The 20,743-nt window shown below is 38.0% G+C and overlaps 1 protein-coding gene across 4 annotated transcripts in view; it reads left to right on the top strand.

Moving 5' to 3' along the window:
- Positions 1-20,743, top strand: part of UBA6 (ubiquitin like modifier activating enzyme 6) — a 177,696-nt gene that overhangs the window by 29,941 nt on the left and 127,012 nt on the right. For 2 of the 4 annotated variants that reach the window (XM_039369353.1, XM_039369354.1), the window contains exons 4-5: positions 2,173-2,201; positions 12,113-12,207. In XM_039369353.1, the coding sequence (XP_039225287.1) occupies positions 2,173-2,201; positions 12,113-12,207 (124 nt within the window). Of the gene's footprint in view, positions 1-2,172; positions 2,202-12,112; positions 12,208-20,743 lie in introns of those variants that run through there. The other 2 variants (XM_039369356.1, XM_039369355.1) reach the window with 2 other exon arrangements.

Below are 20,743 nucleotides of genomic sequence, written 5' to 3'. Positions count from 1 at the left end.
AAAGTGTTTTGAATGGATATTTTTAAATTTTATGTAAGCATTGATGGTACTATAAATCTGATTTATTTTGATAAAACAGTTACCAAACGTATAATTTAAAAGTTTGTTTTAAAAATAGTCCTTCCATATAATCAAGATCTTTGAACATATCTAATGAACACAGTAATATAATTTTGTAAGAGTATATAGTATTTATCAATATTCTAATTCTAAATATATTTCATTTTTGAATGAAACTTGATTGATCAAAGTACATTTTTCTTGTAATAAATTTGATAAGTTTGGGCTAACAGTTTAATAATAATTTGCAATCAAGGTGAGAAGATAATTCTAGTAGATCGTTACCTAGCTTAGGAATTGGAGTTATTTTAAAATTGTGCCTAGTTAATTGAAGATTTCTGATGCAATGCATTGCTAAGTGAGAAGAATTTAAGTATAAGTAGACCTTGAATACCTTATTCGCCTGTTAATCTACCTAGACTTGGAGAGTTTCTGTTTTTAATACTTTTAAAATCTTGTCCACATTTAATTTGGGAAACAGAGATACAAATTATTAGTGCCCAATAAAGATAATTCTTGAAAATTCAATTTATCTAAATTTTTTCTATTGTAGACTCTTACATAAGAGATATATAATTCTTTTAAAATTTTGATAAATGTTTTTCTAATATTTGTAATACTAGTAATGGTCTGCCACACACACACACACACACACAAACACACACATACACACACACTATCTTTACATATAACATTTCTTTTACCCTTTAAAGCTTATATGCCAATATTGAGATCTTATTATTAAACTGGTAATATGTATGCTTCAAAAATAAAATTTGGTTTGTTATTTTGTCAGTTTCTAGAATGTCAAGTTCTTTTCTCCTTTTGTTGTTAATATAACAAATGATCCTGTTTTTTATACCTTATCCATATGTTCCTAGTTTTTCTAAATACAATCTATTCATCATCTGTATAAACTTCTTTGTAATCCTACTTCTTTGACATATTAATTCAATTCTTACCACTGCCTTCATGACATCTCATGTTATTTGTTTGGCATTGTTTTCTCTAAAACAATGTGAAATTGTGAGGTTTTTTCCCACTTGTAAATTATGTAGTCATCTAGAATTGAAATGTCAAAAATGAATGAATTGCATGGCCTCATTCAGAGTAAACTCCAAAATCACTGAAATGTGAGCTGAAAGATATATTGATAAATCTCTTCCTAGGTGAATTGATTCAAAATATTTTTAAAGTCATATATAATCAATTCTTAAATTAGATTGGTACCTACCTGAATAATAAACCTTTGCTGGTGGATGTATAATTCCCCAAATATCAATGACCTCATAGCCCCCAAACTGTTAAATATTAACATTTCTTTTACTTTTATGATGATTACATATTTATCCATGAATATGTAAATAGTCTCCTAGAATCAAATTCTCCCAGATGTATTCAAGGTTGTCTTTTTTTTTATATAAATCCCATTTGGTTCTGATTTAGTACATATATAAAAGATTACTAATTTTCTCTTTAATAAAAGTCAATCTTCCTCTGTATCTTTTAAAATCTTTTCTATCATAATATCTATATTGGCTTTAAATAAAATGAACTGTGTCCATTCTGCAAAAAAAAAATCTTAAAAATTTACTGATTCTAGTCCTATTTATTGGACCCTTTAAGCCCTCATGTTTAAAGGAAATATCTCAACATTTTCACTCATTTTCTTATTATATTTCTACTTTTCTTATTTTGTTATCTGAATGTTGGTATAAATAGATGGGCATCAGTTAAGTTTATAAATTAACCATCTTACTTTATGCTTTTAATTTAAGATGTAGTTATTAATATATTTTTCCTTTGTACTACTTTTGTTTGAAAATGGACTTTTAGCAGATCTGTATGCATAGAGGTATAACACATGCACACATTGATTGGGAGAGGCACATCTTCAGTACAAATTTCTGCTGGAGCTGGCAACCTTAGGCTGACAATATGAGGAACATTGCATAGGATGTTTATCTATACTATACATGTATTTTATGTTTTCTTTTGATAAGAGAATTTACTTAAATTCAAGGTTATCTTTAGTGGAGGAATAAGTACAGTAAATAGTTATAAGTGGTTAATATTTACTAAAAACTTATAACTGTTCACTTTTCTTTTCAGCTAAGAACATAGTTCTTGCAGGAATAAAGGTAAGAAGAAAGACATGTTCTAATTTTTAAGAATAAATCTTTAGTATATTTTTATTTTAAAGTATTCACTAATGCTTCCTAAAAACTAATGAGACTGTCATGAATTTCACACAAATGCTAGCAAAATATTAAAAAATTAGTATCTTGATTCTGAGATGCTGATAAATATGACTAGAAAATCTATAAATCGTATGAAGGCTGATTTAGAATTGTCTGCAACTGTATGTAGCATAGTGACATATCTTCACTGCGAACGAGATGTAGTTAAATGTAGATTGCTGATAGCTCCAGACAAGCTGATGCAAACACTTTCCAAATCTCAACTACACAGTGTGCGGAAATATGCATCCAGCATGCTGATTGGCTGATCAAACTTCTTGTTCCGTTTTGCTGTTTGAGTGCCCCCTACCCAGAACAAACATTTGCAGACATATAAATGCAACTGCTATGCAACAGTCTGCAAACACAGACACATATATTTCTGATATTAACAGTGCTGGAGAAGTCTGCTCAACCCTTAGGAAGTATTCTTGATATTGATATGTCAGAGAAGATTAATTAACGACAGGACTATTGACTGTTCTCCTGATGAGAATTAATGAATGTTTTCCAACTGTTATATAATGTGCCTTGATTAGCTATTCATACTAAGAGGAGAGATATGAAAATAAAATAAACAATAGATTATCCAAAACTGAATAAGGACAGTATGAGTAGTAATTAAAATCTAGAAGGTTTCATCAGATTTTGGTAGTGGGGTTTTCTTTTTCTGAAAATCTGTTCATTGCATGTCAATGTGTATTGGAGTGGAATTTCTTTTCCACACTTTTTTAGTATGTTCTTTTTACAAGTTCTTTTTATTTATAGGGGGAGCTCAAGAAATATAGCTGTCAATGCTGCTAACATTGAATGTTTTTGCATTGACAACAAAGGAAAATGTAGCCATCTTTTATCTTTTGCTTTTAGAGTTAGATGATGCTGGGAGGGGGGATGTGAACAAGAGTCCAGCTAGATATAACACTTGACCTAGTGAGAGAAACATGGTTATTGTAATTAGAGCTAATAAGGAACTGGCGGGTTGGAGAACTGGAACGGAGGCCTACGCTTCAGGCTAATTGGGGAATGTGATTTATGACTGTAAATTGAATGAGAGAATTGTGCTTTGAGAATTGTGCTCAGGAGAGGGGAATTCAGTTTTTTGCTTCGATTATGCAGTGCTGATATTATGCTACTCAAAATAAAGATTCTTTAAGGCAAACAATGCCTCGAAGTTCTTTTGAAGAGTTTCATCTGTTGGAACCATGACATTAAGCCAAAAACTCCAACTTTTTCCTCTATCTTGGGTCCCGAGCCCCAGTTGTTGTCCCAGGAAAGGAGTGATAAGCTGACAAAAATTCAGGAAAGATCTCAGCATGGAGAAAGAGAGAATGCCTGAAATCAGCATCCTGGCAGCGGCTGTTACCCCAGAGGGGGGGAGCGACAGCCAGCACGCCAATGGAGAAGGAACTTTTTCAGGCCTCCCAGCTGGGGGCAAAACCCAAGCTGTGAGGATAGCTGAACTGGTCGTCAAAATGGACCTTACCCAGCGAAGACTCCAAACACCTTGAGATGGCCTTTCCACCCACAAGTGCTTCAAAGGTAGATGGGGCTGAGCTGCTATGAAGGAACTCCCGCACCTCACGGTCCCCAGACTGGTGGAGAACCACAAAACCGTCTACTGCTGAGGACTCAGGTGAGTGGAAGTACCTGTCCGCAGCATGTGGAGAATCTGGTGGAGAGATTTGAGGAGTTAGAAATGAAGAGTGGAGAACAACCTTCCCGCTCCCCACATGCGAGTGATCATGGTGATTGGAGAGACGGCCACTAACTCCTACCAAGGGAGACCCCCAGACCCTCTGTGCAGTTCAGGCAGCCTCCCAATCTGCAAAGCCACCCAGCCCAGGCCCTGCAGAACAATGGGAAATGTCACAGCCTCTCCAGCTGGGAAGCCAGCAGTCACTGGCGGTGAAGTAGTCAGATTGGGGATGGCCACAGCCCCTGAAAGTGTAGCAGCAAATGGGGATCTTGTAACAACCGTGAATGATGTAGCTGCCAAGGGATCAGCAATCACTGGGAGCTCTGCAGCAGCTATGGGACTGGCAGCCACCCCTGAACATGCAGCAACTGCTGAGGAGGCCCACAACCAATGGAGATCCAGCAACAACTGCCTCCGGGATCACAGGAGGACCTGCAGCAACTGAGGGTGCCACAAACCCCCGTAGGCCAACAGCAGTGGGGATGGCAGCAGCCCCCACCCATGCAGCAACTGCTGGGGGCCCCGCAGCAGCTGGGGGTGCCACTACAGCAGCCACTGAGACCAGTGGGGATCATAAAGCAATTGGGAGTGCCACAGCCAGTAGCAATGCAACAACAGCAGGGGATGACAACCCCCGGGTGCACAACAACGGTTGGGAGGCTTGCAACAATTGGAAATGCGGCAGCCATTGTGGGGGGGGGGCAGCAACCACTAATGACGCTACCTCTTAGAGCAGTGGTTCTCAACCTGTGGGTCGGGACCCCATTTGGGGTCGAACGACCATTTCACGGGGGTCGCCAAACAAGGCTGTCCGCCATTTTTTCCCCTTTTCTTTGGCCATGCCCCTGGCACCTGGTGATGTATAAGTGGTTGGGAGTCACCACAACATGGGGAACTGTATTATGGGGTCGCGGCATTAGAAAGGTTGAGAACCACTGTCTTAGAGCCACATTCGATGGGTACCCAGAGAAGCTGAAGTTTTTCCTCAGGTACATTCTCAGTTGAACTGCTGTGCCTATTTCTATCCAATCTCAGCTGCTATGGTCGACGTGATTGCGTCCAGCTTAGAAGCATCTGAGTGGCTGAACAATTTATATAATGAGCAAGCACCCAAGTTAGAAGACCCCCATCTCTTCCTCCTAGGACTGAGAGCAAGGTTCGAGGATCCATCCATTGCCCTCAAAGCGGAGGAGTAAATCCACAAAATAAAACAAGCCGACAGAGTTTTGCAAGATAGCTGGCAGAATAAAGAGGTGGCCTGAGCAATCTCTAGTCCATCATTTCAAGGAGGGACTAGATGACCACCTCTCCCAGGCTTATAGCTATCGAGCAGTCCCTGACCAGCTGCAAGAGTGGTACTAGGCAGCAGTAAGACTAGATGGTCAGCTCACCTGCTATTAGAAGCCACCCCCCCAGGAAGCCAAGTTGAGGCCAAATCAACCCAAACAACAGCCACCCCCCAAAATCCTCCAACCATTACAACTACTGAGAATCCCAGATCACCTGCTGGGCTATTGATCAAGTGTTTTAGATGTGGACAGGAGGAGCACTGAGCAGCGAATTGCCCAGTCCCTTACCCCTAGCAACAGAATAGACCGGGACCACCAGCAAGGAAGAAATCAGCCCAGCAGCCAAAGAAAGAGAAATCCAACTAGATCATACAGGAACCCATTGCCCAAGTCACGTCCCCCATGCAGGAGAGTGCCGAGACCCAAGCCGGACTTGTCACTGCTCTACTCTCCTATGACAGCGATGATGAAGGAGAGAACGACCCGATGGTCAGTCGACACATCCAGTCTTTTTCACTACCTGCCAAACTCATAATCCCTAAGACGGGGGCACAGATAGATTTAAAAATACTAGTCAACTCCAGATGCTCCTGGTGCATTATCAGCTTGTCATTTGCCCTGAAAATAGGTATACAAGCAAAGCTGCTCTCCAAACCTGTGAGGTATGTGCAAGCTGATGGCTCCCTAATGGGAGGAACTTTAGTCACTCAATTGACTATTTCTATGCCTAGAAATAGGTGAGTATTGGGAGTTCATTTGTTTCATGGTGGCCCCAAAAATGACTGAGGCTGTGATCCTAGGGCTAGCCTGGATGGATAAATAGAAGCCATTTATCTGATGGGAAAAGGAAATGAGGACTGTAAGATTACCCATAGGACCCAACCCCCCCTTAACTTGATGGATGTTACAGGAGACTATCTCACCCAACGAGCTAGCGCACATGACTACCTTATCGTAACCAGGCGATCCACTTATCCCCAGGAGCACCGGGACCTAGTGGAGGCATTTAGTGAGAAAGAATGTGACTGTCTGCCTCCCCACCGACCCAATGACTGCTCCATCGAACTGTTACCAGGAGCCAAACTCCCACGACCGAGGATGTATGCTATGTCTTCCCTTGAAATGGAGGAGATGCAGCATTATATGGACAAAAACTTAGCGAGGGGATTCATTGAACGGGCCACATCTACTGTGGGAGCCCCGCTGTTTAAAGAAAAAAAAAGACAGGTTGCTTTGTCTCTGCGTGGATTATAAGGATCTGAATGCAGTGAGTGTAGAAAATAATTACCCCCCCCCTCCTGAAATACTTAGTAACCCATCTGGCAAAGGGGAGTGTCTTCACTAAGTTAGACCTGAGAGAGGCATATTACCGGGTGAGGATAAAGGAGGGAAATGAGTGGAAGACTGCTTTTAACTGTCCCATAGGGAACTATCAATTTAAAGTCATGCTGTTTGGACTACAGCTCCAGTTGTCTTCATGCAGCTGATTAATCAGGTTCTACATGATCATTTATACAAAGGGTTCTGGTGTATCTTGATGACATCATGATATACAGCACGAATATGACTGACCAAAACTAGTGAGAGAACTGTTAAAGAAACTGTTAAATGCCAAACTTTATGTCAAACTATCCAAGTGTGAGTTTCATCAGACCCGGTTAGATTATCTGGGCTACCGAATTTCCAGCAAGGGCATTGAAATGGATTTGACTAAAGTGAAAGCCATAATTGAATGGCAGCCTCCAAAGACTCGCAAACAACTCCAGAGCTTCCTAGGATTTGCCAACTTCTACCATCAATTCATCCCCTTCTTTGCTGAAATTGCCCTACCCCTTATAGAATTATTAAAAATAGGCAAAGAGTAAGGAAAGCCGTGACCGGGCCAACCACTAGCATGGACTATGAACTGTCAGACTGCTTTTGAGAACTTAAAAAAACTATTTGCTGTTGAATGGTCTTAAAGTATCCCTGCCCAGGGAAGCCATTTGTAATTCAAGCCGATGCTAGCAACGTGGCCGTGGGAGCTGAACTACTACAAAAGAACCAGAATGGGACCCTACAACTCTGCGCTTACATCTCAAAAAAATTCACATGAGTGTGAGAGGATGTGGGCTATGTGGGAAAAGGAGGCTCTTGTAATCTGCTGGGCTCTATTAAACTGGAGACACTATCTAGAAAGGAGCAAGATGCCATTCAAAGTATGGAGTGATCATAAAAATCTAGAAGCACTGAAAACTCCCTGCAAATTGACCCCGAAACAAGGGCGTTGGGCGCAGTACTTTAACTGTTTTAATTACGGGGAGGAAAAAACTTCTTAGCTGATGCTCTATCCAGACTGCCCCAGTACAGAAGCCAACATGAAGAGGTTAATGAGGCAATTATCTCCAATCCACAAACAGCCTCTCAACTCATGCCACGCAGAGTCCTACCTTCAAGAGCCCCTATCCCTGATGACCCTGGGGCAAAGAAAATAAAAGAACTCCTCATTGACCAAGGACAATCAAACCTCCCTAACATACAAGGATGGTTTGGCTTACAAGGGGGGAAAGTTATACTTGCCAGAGACCCTCCACTTTAACGCTCTCCAACATGGCCATGTCGTAAAACAGGCTGGACACTTTGGATATTTAAAAACACTACACCTTATCTGCTGGCAATTTTGGTGGCCAGGATTGAAACTGGATGTGTAAAGCTATTTCAGGAGTTGTGCTGTATGTGCCACCATGAAAAGAATTCCAGGAAACCCCCTGAGCTGTTGCAACCAGTGGCAGACCCTTCCCAACTAGAAAGGGAACCAGAACAAGAAATTGCGATGGATTTTATAGTAGATCTACCTGAAAGTAGAGGAAATACAGTCATTTGGACTGTGATAGATTTGTTCTCAAAGCAGGCTCACTTCATTGCCTGCAAAGGATTCCCATCTGCCCAATGACTGACCAACATGTTTTTGAAACAAATCTACCAGCTGCATGGCGCACCTAAACGAATAATCTCGGACAGGAGGGTGCAGTTCACAACTAAGTTTTGGAGAAGTTTTCTTAAACTAATTGGCTCATCTCAAGGTCTATCATCTGCTTTTCATCCGTCTATGAATGGGGCGGCTGAATCCGCGAACTCAATGGTGGAACAATATCTCAGATGCTATGTCAGCTACCAACAAACTAACTGGACTGACCTCCTCCCTTTCGCAGAGGTGGCTTACAATAACTCTGTTCACAGCAGCACTGGTTTCACAAAAACCACTTTAAAAAAGGCTTCCGAGACATATAAAAAGCAGGCGGATAAAAAAGGGCTTTTCATCGAACATTCCAAGTTGGGGAAAAGGTTTATCTGTTGACTAAATATTTATGGCTCAAATTATGTAGTAAGAAGTTAGGGCCAAAGTTCTTGGGACCTTTCCCCAATGTAAAGATTATTAACCCAGTCATAGTTGAATTAAAACTTCCGAAGCTCTTAGGAAAAATTCACCCTGTTTTCCATTGCAACCTGTTGAAACCTTATCGGGGTTCCACTTTAAGACCTCCCTCTAAGAAGGCACCCGGGCCCCTCGTGGTGGCAGGACAGGCTCACTATGAAGTAAAGCGTATTCTTGATTCTAGAATTTTTAAAGAGAAATTGCAATATTTAGTACAATGGAAGGGATATTTGTTGTCTGAAGCCACTTGGGTGAAGTCTAGCGATGTGAAAGCTGATAGACTCAATAACAGGTTTTATAAGAAACACCCTAACAAACTGAGAGGCAATCTCTAACTGTGCTTTTATTTATATTACAGGATTTATCCTTTTTGTAAGGGGGGGTGGATGTCAACGCTGCTAACATCGAATGTTTTTACATTGACAACAAAGGGAAATGTAGCCATCTTTTACCTTTTGCTTTTAGAGTTCGATGATGCTGGGAGGGGGGGATGTGAATGAGAGTCCAGCTAGACATAACTAAACCTAGCATGAGAAACAAGGTTATTTTAACCAGAGCTGATAAGGAATTGGTGGGCTGGAGAACTGGAGAGGAGCCCCCCCCCTCTTCAAGCTAATTGGGGAATGTGATTTATGACTGTTAATTGAAGAGGGAATTGTGCTTTGATAATATGTGCTCAGGAGAGGAGAATTTAGTTTTTGGCTTCAATTATGCAGTGCCGATATTATGCTACTCAAAATAAAGATTTTTTAAGGTAAACAATGCCTCGAAGTTGTTTTGAAGGGTTTCATCTGTCAGAACCATGACAATGGCATTACTTCTTCAAAATCACCTATTAGAGATTAATTTTCTGAAGTGCTTTTTGTTTGGTTATGCAAGGATTTTGGTTCTAGTGGTTCTTTAAAAGCAAAACATAAGTTCTGTCTTTGTAAAGAATATTCAGTTATTTAGGTTCCTAGGTAGACCACAGAGAGAACTGCTTTTTAGTTCTTTTGAAGTAAAATTTTGATGATAAAATAAATTGCCATTTTGAGGATGGAATATTTCTCAAGTCTCTGAACTTTAATTCATGTAATTTTAGCAGAACGTTTAGTGTAATAGCTATTCAGCAAGTTCTGTGATTCTTCTTATAATACTGATGACCAATTCCAGCAAGTTGGTTATAGAAACCTATGGATTGCCTTAGATTCACAACATCAGTAACTATTTGGATGCTTCTAGATAATGTAATGCATAAATATCAACAAGAAGAAAAGCATTTATAGTGTAGATGTATAACAAACTTAATACAGGTAGTGTTCAACTTACGAAGACAATTCTTTTTCATCCCTATTATGTAGCCATTGCTGCCATGCACTATTAGCATATGTTAGATTCAGCCGGTAGAAGGCCAGCTAGTCTTGATTCTAAAGTTCTAAAAATTACTAAAATCTGGTATAGGGAACTAAAATTGCTAATAGATATTAAATAAAACCATTAAACTATTTTAAAACTAAATAAAGGATAATAAGCAAGAAGGGGACCTTCTCCACTTTATGCAGACTGTCAAGGACATGAAAGCAAAAACTTATTTTAGCAGCATTGGTTTTTAACTCTTTAACTCTCTAAGCGATGAACTCTCTAATTAAAACTCTCCAGAGAGCTGATATCCCTGTACCTAAATTAGACAACAGATACCTCCAAATTTTATTTTACGCTGGCAATGCAGCTCTTCTCTCCTTGTTTTCTCTTGGCATGAAGTGGACACTGAGAACCATGGCATGTTACTACGATGAGAAGAATTAATAATCAATTATGATAAATCTAAAGTTCTAGTTTTTCCTAACAAAAGACAAAAACTTAAGTGGACAATTGATTCCCATGAATTAGAGCAGGTCAAATGTTTTAAATACTTGGGCATAGTATTTCAGGCTTCAAGGAAATGAACAGTCCAGGTAAATTATGCTACTGCTACTGCCCAAAAAAGCATGCAAGCAATAATTCCATTTCATAAGCAACGGGACAAATTACTTCCAGAAGCAATGAAATTGTTTATGGCTAAAATAATTGCCCAACTATTATAAGGGATTCAACTTCGCCCATATACAAATTTAAAGATTTATGAAGCCATTCAGTTAAATTTCCTTTGGTATATCAAAAACACATCCTCTGTGTAATATTGAGGCTTGAAGTAAATGTGCTAAGTGTTAAAGATTCTAATCTCAGGATATAGAACAATGTTTGAGCCTACAGACTTGATGCCTTACTATTGTCAGATAGCTACCAATCTCACTAGTACTGTATCTGTATAGCAGAACCTTGTAGTCTTAGCCTCTCTCCTGAATATTTAGGCAAATTAAGTCTGGAGAAGGGCGAATCAACAATAAAAGAGATAATCAGGGACATTGATTGTCAAAATATTATCACCAGTGCCCCCAAATTCCATCGTCAAACATTAGACAGATGCATGCCTTCTATGAATTACAAGTAGTCCTTGACTTACAACTTGATCATCATTTGGGATATCTGTAGGATCTAATCCTAAAGAAATATAAACAGGCCTTTTCCAGAGCTCATTTTGATGCCCTCCCATCTAATCTATTGGTGAGAAGATTTCATGGGACTCCTTATTTGCATAGACAGTGTCCTTGTGGATCCAAGGAAGTAGAAACTCTCGTTCATGTCTTCATATGGTGTTTTGATCATCCCAATAATTTCTAAATACAAAAGTCACACTGATAAATTTTATGTTTACTATTTTTTAAGGGTTTCTAACTCCACTTCCACATATCAGGTGGTCAAATATCTTCATCAAGTTACAAAACTGTGCAAAACATACCTAGATATGATGTTTAATTATCCTATTGATTTTTACCCTTTCTCAGTAATGAATTGTTATGTCAAATTATCTTTCTTTTTTACTGTAAAGGCTGATCAAAAAACGTAATAAAGATATTTGATTTTACCATAATTGAACTCAAAATTTTGGTCATAAATTATGGTCATAAGTCGAGTCACCATGATTATTTTTACAAAGGTTGTTAAATAAATCATCATGGTCATTAAGCAAATCACCTGGTCTTAAGTCTGAATCCCAAATGCTGTTTGCCAAAAATGGCAAAAAAGTTGCAAAATATGATCATGTGACCATGGGACATTGTAACCAGTCATAAATGCAGGCTGCTTGCCAAGTGCCTGAAATGTGATCATGTGACTTCAGAGGTGTTGTAGCAGTAGTATCTCTGAGAATGGATTGTGAGTAACTTTTTTTGAATACCTCATAACTTTGAATGGTCATTAAGTGATCGGTTGTAAGTCAAAGACTACTTGTAATTCATAGATGTTATAGATGAGTGATAGTGTGTATATTTATGATGTTGTATGACTGCTATTTCAAATATACTTTATTCCTTTCTTCTAATACTATTTCGAGGCTCTCACTATCCATGATACGAAACAATGCAAGACATGGGATTTAGGAACAAACTTCTTTGCTCGTGAAGATGATGTTCTAAATGTAAGGAACAGGTCTGTACAATGTTTAAAATATTGTGAGCAAATATATGCTAACTATGTTGACAGATTTTACAGTTATGTTTAAAAATACACCTCATGGTCGAGTCTTCAAAATTATTGCAATTTTTGTATGAGCTCTATTCAAGTTACATTTTTATATCTACTGAAAAATATCAATGACATCATATTTCCAAATTGTGGGTAAAATGTATACACTACATTCTCTGATGGTGTGTAGGATGCAGTGAGTTATAGTAATTTATGTTTTTTAAATAGAAATATCTGGTGTATAGTATTTACTAATTTACAGTAACATAGTATAGCCAACTTTTTCGCTGGAAAAAAATATTCATAACTTTATTCATGAAAGATTTCATTAAAATAAATTATATCACAATCAAAGTTTAAAAAAGGGATGTCCTGTATCCTTTATCCAAGTTCAAGGCAATAAAAATAATCCCCCAAAAAGAAAAAAAAGGACAAAACCACAAAACAATCAAAACATTTAAAAAAGGTGCATCAAAAGATCCCCACCACCTATACGTATATTATCCCTTCTACTTGAATATTGATTAATACATTAATACATTACTTGATTAATACATTATTACAGCATTAGTTCCACCCCTTGCAAAACAGATCCTCTTTAAACTATTAAATCTAAATTAGCTACTAAATTATTGACCTGTGTTCTATATGTTATATTAGTGACAAAATAGTTTACAGGAAGAATAATAACACTAAAATAAAGCAAAATTAAAGTTTCAAAACTCCCTGTTAACAAACTCTTACTGTAATCCACTCATAGATAAGATGCCACTCATGTGGCATCTTATCTATCTCAAGTCATCCCCAAAGTTATAAATAATTTGTCCTGGATCGAATATCCACATTTGCTTCTTAAGGCCATCTCTTATAAATTGTTGTTTAGTTAGGTATAATAGATTCAGTCTCCAGAATAAGTCTACCGTCCAGTCAAAACACAAATAACTTAACTGTAATAAATCCATCCAGAATTTGTCACTTTCCCTATCATATTCCTGATACTGTAAGAATATGCAGACTTAAGCTTTGGAGCAACAGATTAAATCCACTTTATTATTTCTCCAGCCAGGAGGCTGTCTTTTTGGTCTAGAAATGGATCAAAGTCCTTTTGTGTATCTTTAATCAAAATTCCATGCCCTAAGATATTTTGCAAAATTGTTATCAGCTCATTAAAGTTTTTTTATTAAAAGTTTTACAAATTTAATACAATATAAACCCTTCCCCCCTCCCCCACTTCCCAGAGCTGATTACAGGGTAACAAATAAACAAACATAATCTAACTAACATTAACCAACTATACTATCACTCAAAACCATAACACACTTTAACTCAGCGGTTCTCAACCTGTGGGTCGGGACCCCATTTGGGGTCGAACGACCATTTCACGGGGGTCACCAAACAATGCAGTCCGCCATTTTTTCCCCTTTTGCTTAGCTTTGCTACTCCCTTTTATTCTATTGGTTTTTGAAAGCCAATAGAATAGACTCTCTTGAATAGAGTCTAATTCTATTGGCTTTCAAAAGCCAATAGGAATTGTTCAGGCTGTCTCTGCCCTGCTGAGCCCCCCAGAAGTCCCATTCTGCAAAGGGTGCTGCAAGTTGTCTGCAGCGAAGGCGAGCTGTCTGGAAGTTTCCACCCCTTCCTGCTGAGCAACTACTAAAAATGTAAGTAAAAGAGGGCCAGGGCTGGGAGGTGGGAGGCTGGCGGGCGCAGGGAGGGTTGCTGACGTGCGTGGGGCCCGGCGGGTGCCTTACTTCCCTTGGGCTGGGCCAGCTGGTGGCCCAGCCGGTGGTCGGCCTGTGCTGTCTCTGCTGCTTGACAGCTATGCCTCGGCCGGCGCAGGGGGCGGCACTGCGCATGCACGGCGCTCCCGGGCAGGGAAAGTCCTTGACTTACAACCGGTTGGGTAGTCCTCGACTTATGACTGGTTGGGTAGTCCTCAACGTACGACCGGTTGGGGGTCGCGGCATTAAAAAGGTTGAGAACCACTGCTTTAATTCCTTTCCAAGACAAGTATTAACAAATTATAAACAAAAATAATAATATAATTAAAACTATTAATAATTATCTAAAATCTACTCATATGCAAGATAATACTTTTCAGTTTCATATTTCTTTTGAATGTAATCAATCCATCTTCTCCAAACCATAATATATTTTTCTTGTGAATGGTCCTTCAAATAGGCGGAGATTTTTGCCATTTCTGCTAAATTAGACACCTTAAGTATCCATTCTTCCATAGTAGGCAGAGAGTTTTTCTTCCAATATTGCCCGACTAATAATCTTGCAGCTGTTATAAGATTCAACATCAAATTGATTTCTTTAACATCAAAATCTACAATAATACTCAACAAAAATAACTGCAGAGTAAACTTTATCTTTCTTTTAAAAATCTTTTGAATATTCCACCAAATCTTAATCCAAAAAGCTTTTATATCTCTACAGGTCCACCAAATGTGAAAATAGGTTGCATCTAAACTTCCACATCTCCAACATTTGGGCTGTAAATTCGGATACATGCGGGACAATTTTGGGGGATCCAAATGCCATCTATAAAACATTTTATAAAAATTTTCTCTTAAATTTTGCGCTTGAGTAAATTTTACATTTCTAACCCAAATTGTCTCCCATGTATCCAATAAAATCGGCTCTTGAATATTTTGAGCCCATGTAACCACACAATCTTTAACTAACTCTGTTTCAGAATCCAATTCTATTAAAACATTATAAATTCTCTTTATATGAGCTCGACTTTGATCTTTAATCTGTTTTACCAAATTCACATCCTCTAAAGTGATACCAACCTTTGATCTAAACTCCACCTCACTAACAATTGATTATAATGAAACCAAGAGTGTACAATATTTTCTTGCTTCAACTCAGTTAAAGACTTTAATTGTCAATCCTGCCCAGCCAAACTAAGTAATTCCTTATAAGAAATCTTATCCAAATTCACTCCCCTAAATATTCCCTCTATCACATGTCCAGGAACCTCCCAAATTGGAATTTTATAATTTAACCTATAATAATACTTCTTCCAGACACGCAACAAGGCACTTCTCAAAATATGGGTTTTAAAAACCTGATCAACTTTTTAATCATAAATTAAATACTCGTGCCATCCATATAATAAATCCCATCCCTCAGGAGAAACGATATTTTTATTTGTTAAGTTGAGCCAATCACTCATCAACACTAAAGCCACCGCATCATAGTACAATTTTAAATTAGGTGCCTTAAGTCCTCCTCTTTCCCGTATATCTTGTATAATCTTAAATTTAACTCTTGGCTTTTTCCCTGCCCAAATGAATTTATTAATCCCCTTCTGCCATTCCTCCAAATTAGCATCTTTTTTTCAAAATAGATATCATTTGAAACAAAAAAAGAAACTTTGGAAGTATATTCATTTTAACTGCTGAAATTCTCCCCAACAAAGATAATTGTCATTTTTTCCAGTCATTTAAATCCTTTTGCACATTTGCCCATAATATCTCATAATTATTTTTATACAATTTAACATTAGAAGCTGTAATATATACTCCTAAATATTTAACCTTTCTCACTATTTCAAAACTTGTCAGTTTAGCCAAAATATCCTTTTCCTTCATAGACACATTTTTTGATAATATTTTATTATTATTTACCTTAAAACCAGAAACCTTCCCATACTGAATTAAAATTTCAACCAAATCCCTAACCAAGTCTGTCGGTTGAGATAATGTCAACAACCAAATCATCAGCAAAAGCTCTCAACCTATAATCATTCTTATTTATTTTTATTCCCTTTATTCTAGGTGACTCACGAATTTTAATAAGTAAAATCTCCATTGTTAAAACAAATAACAATGGGGATAAGGGACATCCCTGTCTTGTACCCTTTTCAATTTTAAATGCTTCTGTTAATCCCCCATTAATTATAATTTGTGCAGATTGTTGTTGATATATAGCCTTAAAAGCATACAAAAATTTATCCCCAGAATTCATTTCCTCTACTACTCTCAATAAAAATTGCCAATCTAATTGATCAAAGGCTTTTTCAGCATCTAAAAATATCAAGGCCGCCGGGATTTGATTATTCTTCTCCAAATACTCAATTAGATTAACAATTTGTCTTACGTTATATTTCATATATCTTCCAGTTATAAATCCAGTTTGATCACTATGGATCAATTGCTTCAAAACTTGCATTAATCTATTTGCCAATATTTTTGAAAAAATCTTATAATCTGTGTTCAAAAGAGATATAGGCCTATAATTTTTGGGCTGAGTCTTGATCCTCCTTTGGAATCAGTGATATAAAAGCCCTTCTCCAAGATGGAGGTACCTCTGCTCCCAACAGAATGTTATTAAAAAGTTCCTTCAATGTTTCTATCATTTCTTCAAATAGCATCTTATAATAAATTGCTGTTAATCCATCTGTACCTGGAGCCTTACCAACCTTTAATTGCTTAATTGCCCAAATAATCTCATCAGAAGTAATTAAATCATTAATCTCATCTCGTTGATCAATAGTAAGTCTAGGAAAATGTGCTTCCTGTAAATACTTTTCTATATCTGAAACTTGTATACTTTCACTAGCATATAACTTTGAATAAAAATCTAAAAAAGTCCTTTTAATCAAGTTTTGTTGATATACTTCTTTACCTTTATAATTTATTTTTTCTATAATCCTTGATTTCTGTTTCTTTTGTAGTTGGTAAGCCAACCACCTACCAGGTTTGTTTGCATTGCAAAATGTATTATGTTTCATATACCTCAAATTAGTTGCAATCTGATCAGTTATTAACATATTAAATTGCTCCTTAAGCAAAGTTATAGAAACCTTTAAACTATTATCCAATGGATTTAATATAAGAGCCTTTTCCTTACATTTAATCTCTTCTTCCAACTCCTTACGTTTCTGCATCTGTTTACGTCTATGCGCATTATTCATAGAAATCAAAACCCCTGTCGTATATGCTTTACTAGCATCCCAAACCATTGGCATCGAAGTACCCTTATGCATATTCAAAAGAAAAAATTCCTTTAAGTAAGCTCTACATCTCTGTAAATTCCCCTCATGTCTAAATAAATTTTCATTCAATCTCCAAGTCCTTCTATTCCCATCTTCAATAGATAATTCCAACCATACAGGACTATGGTCTGACAATATTCTGAGGAATATCTTAGCATTCTTCACCTTAGAAAAGAAATCATTAGTAATTTAAAAAAATCAATTCTGGAGTATGATTGATGCCTGTCTGAAAAAAAAGTGAAGTCTCTTTCTTCAGTATTCCATTCTCGCCAAATGTCTCTAAGTTCCAGATCATCCTTCAAATAAAAAAAAACTTTAGGTAATTTTGCATGATTGGGAGATTTAAAAGAGCCCTTCTTGTCTTTACTTGAATCTAAAACACCATTCCAATCTCCCATCATAATAACTGATTTATAATCCAATTGAATTAATTTCTGATGTATCATCTTATAAAAGTACTTTTGTTGCTGATTAGGAGCATATAGTCCAATGATAAGACATCTCTTACCATTTAATAATAAATCAATAATAACATATCTTCCTTGTGGATCAGAGTCAATTAACTTCGGTGATAAATCTTTCCTCACATAAATAACTACTCCTTTTTTTTGTGGAGCAGAGGCTGTAAAATGTACTCCCAGCCGGGAATTAATCAAATACTTTTGATCCTTTAAAGCAATATGAGTCTCTTGCAAACATATAACATTATTCTTATGTTGTTTCAAATTATGAAATACTTTCTTTTCTGTGGTGAATTCAAACCATTAACATTCCATGTCAGGAACTTTACCATCTTTAGTGGCGTGAAGCCTTTGGAACACTGTGTTTAAGTCTGCAGTTGATGACCTCTTCGGTCTTGTTCCTCCCACAGGCTCAGAGGTAACCACTTGTGTTGTGGCTCCAACATCTACCTTTTGTTGTTCTTTTTCTCTACGTTTATGGGCTGCACGAGTCATTCTCTGTTCCCTTGGGTCTTCTTTTATCTCCAAGCACTGCTGCATAGATTCAACCAACAATTCTTCTCCTGCTAATGACCTTGCTCCTGCAGCCAACTGTTCTTCAGACTTGCTTTTATTTCTTCTGGATCTTGGAGATGGTGGTGCACCTGCCTTCAGAACACAAACGTAAAAATCTCTTGCTTTTAAAATTGTGTTAAATCTATAACGTGTGCCAACATAATTCACTACTATTCCAACAGGTACATCCCATCTGAATTGAATCTGTCGTTTCTTAAGCTCCTCAGCCAAAAAAGCAAAGTCCTTTCTTTTTCTGAGAATTTTGGGAGGTATTTCTTTCAAAATTATAACATCTTGAGCTGCAATTTGAAATGTTTGCTTATAAAAAAGCCTGTATAATTTCATTACGAAGTGATCTTCTGGAAAAATAAATAACCACATCTCTTGGTAAGTTTCTCTGCCTCGCAATCCATGAATTAACTCTAAAAAACTTTTCTATATCTTTCATCATTTCTTCAGGTTCACATCCCAAAATGGGGGCTAATTCTGCTGCAATTTCTTCTTTCAAATTCTCTTGCACATTCTCCTTCAACCCTCTTATTCTCAAAGCAAATTCCATATCTCTGTATTGTGACATTATAATTTCATTCTGTGCTGCATCAACATTATTTTCAACTTTTTCCACTCTATCCTCTAATCTTTCAACACTTCCCACCATCTCATCTACACGGTCGTCAAGGCGTTCTACGTGGACAGCAAACCCCTGGAAAGCCATCACGATATCTTCTCTCATCTCATTTTTCTGCTCCAAAAGCTCTGCTGTCTCAAGTTTAATCTTTTGTGCAGTTTTCTCCAATGCATCCTGTAAAACATCCTGTAAATCTTTAAGTGTGAGTGCCTGAGATGGGGGGGAGGGTGGAGGAGACTTAGGCTTAGGTTGCTGTACAGTCTGAATTACTGGAGAAGAAATTGAGCCTTTAGGAAGAGAAGAGATTCCAGGGCGTTTTGAAGCCATTTTAAAAAAGAAGAAAAAAAAACACTTCTTATAACAAAATAAAATAAGGAGATAATAAAAACAAATCCCCCATGCATAAAAAGGGGGAACTCTTTAAATAAGCAAAGTCTGTTACATTGTCTGAACTTTGTTGCCAAGTAAAAGTGAAAGTCTTCAGACAAAGAAACAGGATTCCTCCGCCATTTTTTCTCTCACTCCTTTTGTTAAAATAATAACTGGAGAAGATATTAATTCTTTCTTGAGTTAAAGTTAAAGTTCAAAATTATCACAGTTCTGATCCTCCTGAACAGCTCTGTCTGCTTCAGATTTTACTCACAATTCTCTTTAGGCAGCAGATGTGGAAGCAGCATCTGGCTTCGTTCCGGAGAACAAAGGCATCCTGGGATGCGGAGATAATCCAGACTCCGAAGGAGCTCTCACCCTTCGTCTCCCCCTGCTCAAAAAAAGGATCTTTGGGAGACTAGAGGAGCTCAACTTCTATCTGGAAAAGACTCACCTTCTTTCCTTCGCCCAGAAAGAAGATTCCAAGCCGCCAAACAACTGATAGTCGCTGTCTTGCCGGCTTTTACGCATTCCCGAGACAGGCGGCTAAGAAAAATGCCGCCATCGGCACGGCGATCGCCACCGGAAGTCAGCTCATTAAGGTTTTTAAAAGGCTAGAAGCTACATATTCTCCTATTCTCCTTTCAGCCACTGTTCAGTCATTTTAATCTGTGAAACCTGATCAGAGAACAAAGAACAAAGAAAATATGTTTTCCTCTATATTTCATTTTTAAATCTGAGGTACAGAACCGATGGGAAACTGTTCAACCTGCGAAGACTTCAGGCTGTCACCAAGGTAAAGGAGACTGTGCTACGAGATCTCCTCTTTGCTGATGACTGTGCCCTTAATGTAGGATTGGAGCAGGAAATGCAAGCCAGCATGGACAAATTCGCAGCCGCCTGTGACAACTTTGGCCTCTTCATCAACACGAAGAAAACTGAAGTGATGTACCAGCCAGCTCCAAAAGCCCAATATCAAGAGCCTACTATCACAGTAAAGGGACAAAAGCTGCAGGCAGTGGACCAATTTACATATCTTGGTAGTACCCTCTCCCATGCAGTGACAATTGACATTGAGGTCAACTGTAGAATTGCCAAGGCAAGTTCTGCATTTGGTAGATTGCGGACTAACGTATGGGACCGCCATGGAATAAGTCTTGCTAACAAGCTTAAAGTTTACCAGGCAGCAGTGCTAACCACCCTATTGTATGCTAGTAAGACCTGGACAGTGTACAGGAGGCATGTTAGGCAACTGAACTACTTCCACATGACTTGCCTTCGTAGAATTCTGAGGATCCGGTGGCAGGATAAGATACCAGACACAGATGTCCTCTCCAGAGCAGACCTATCATCAGTTTACACTCTGTTGATGAAAGCCCAGATGCACTGGGCAGGCCATATTGTAAGGATGCCAGATCATCGCATCCCTAAACAGCTCTTCTATGGTGAGCTGTCTCAAGGAAAGCGATCGCATGG

Source organism: Crotalus tigris, unplaced genomic scaffold, assembly GCF_016545835.1.
Source record: "Crotalus tigris isolate CLP2741 ecotype Arizona unplaced genomic scaffold, ASM1654583v1 scf7180000021050.780039, whole genome shotgun sequence".
NCBI lineage: Eukaryota > Metazoa > Chordata > Lepidosauria > Squamata > Viperidae > Crotalus > Crotalus tigris.
Note: the sequence above shows the minus strand (reverse complement) of the source record. Positions and strands in the feature narration are given on the sequence as shown.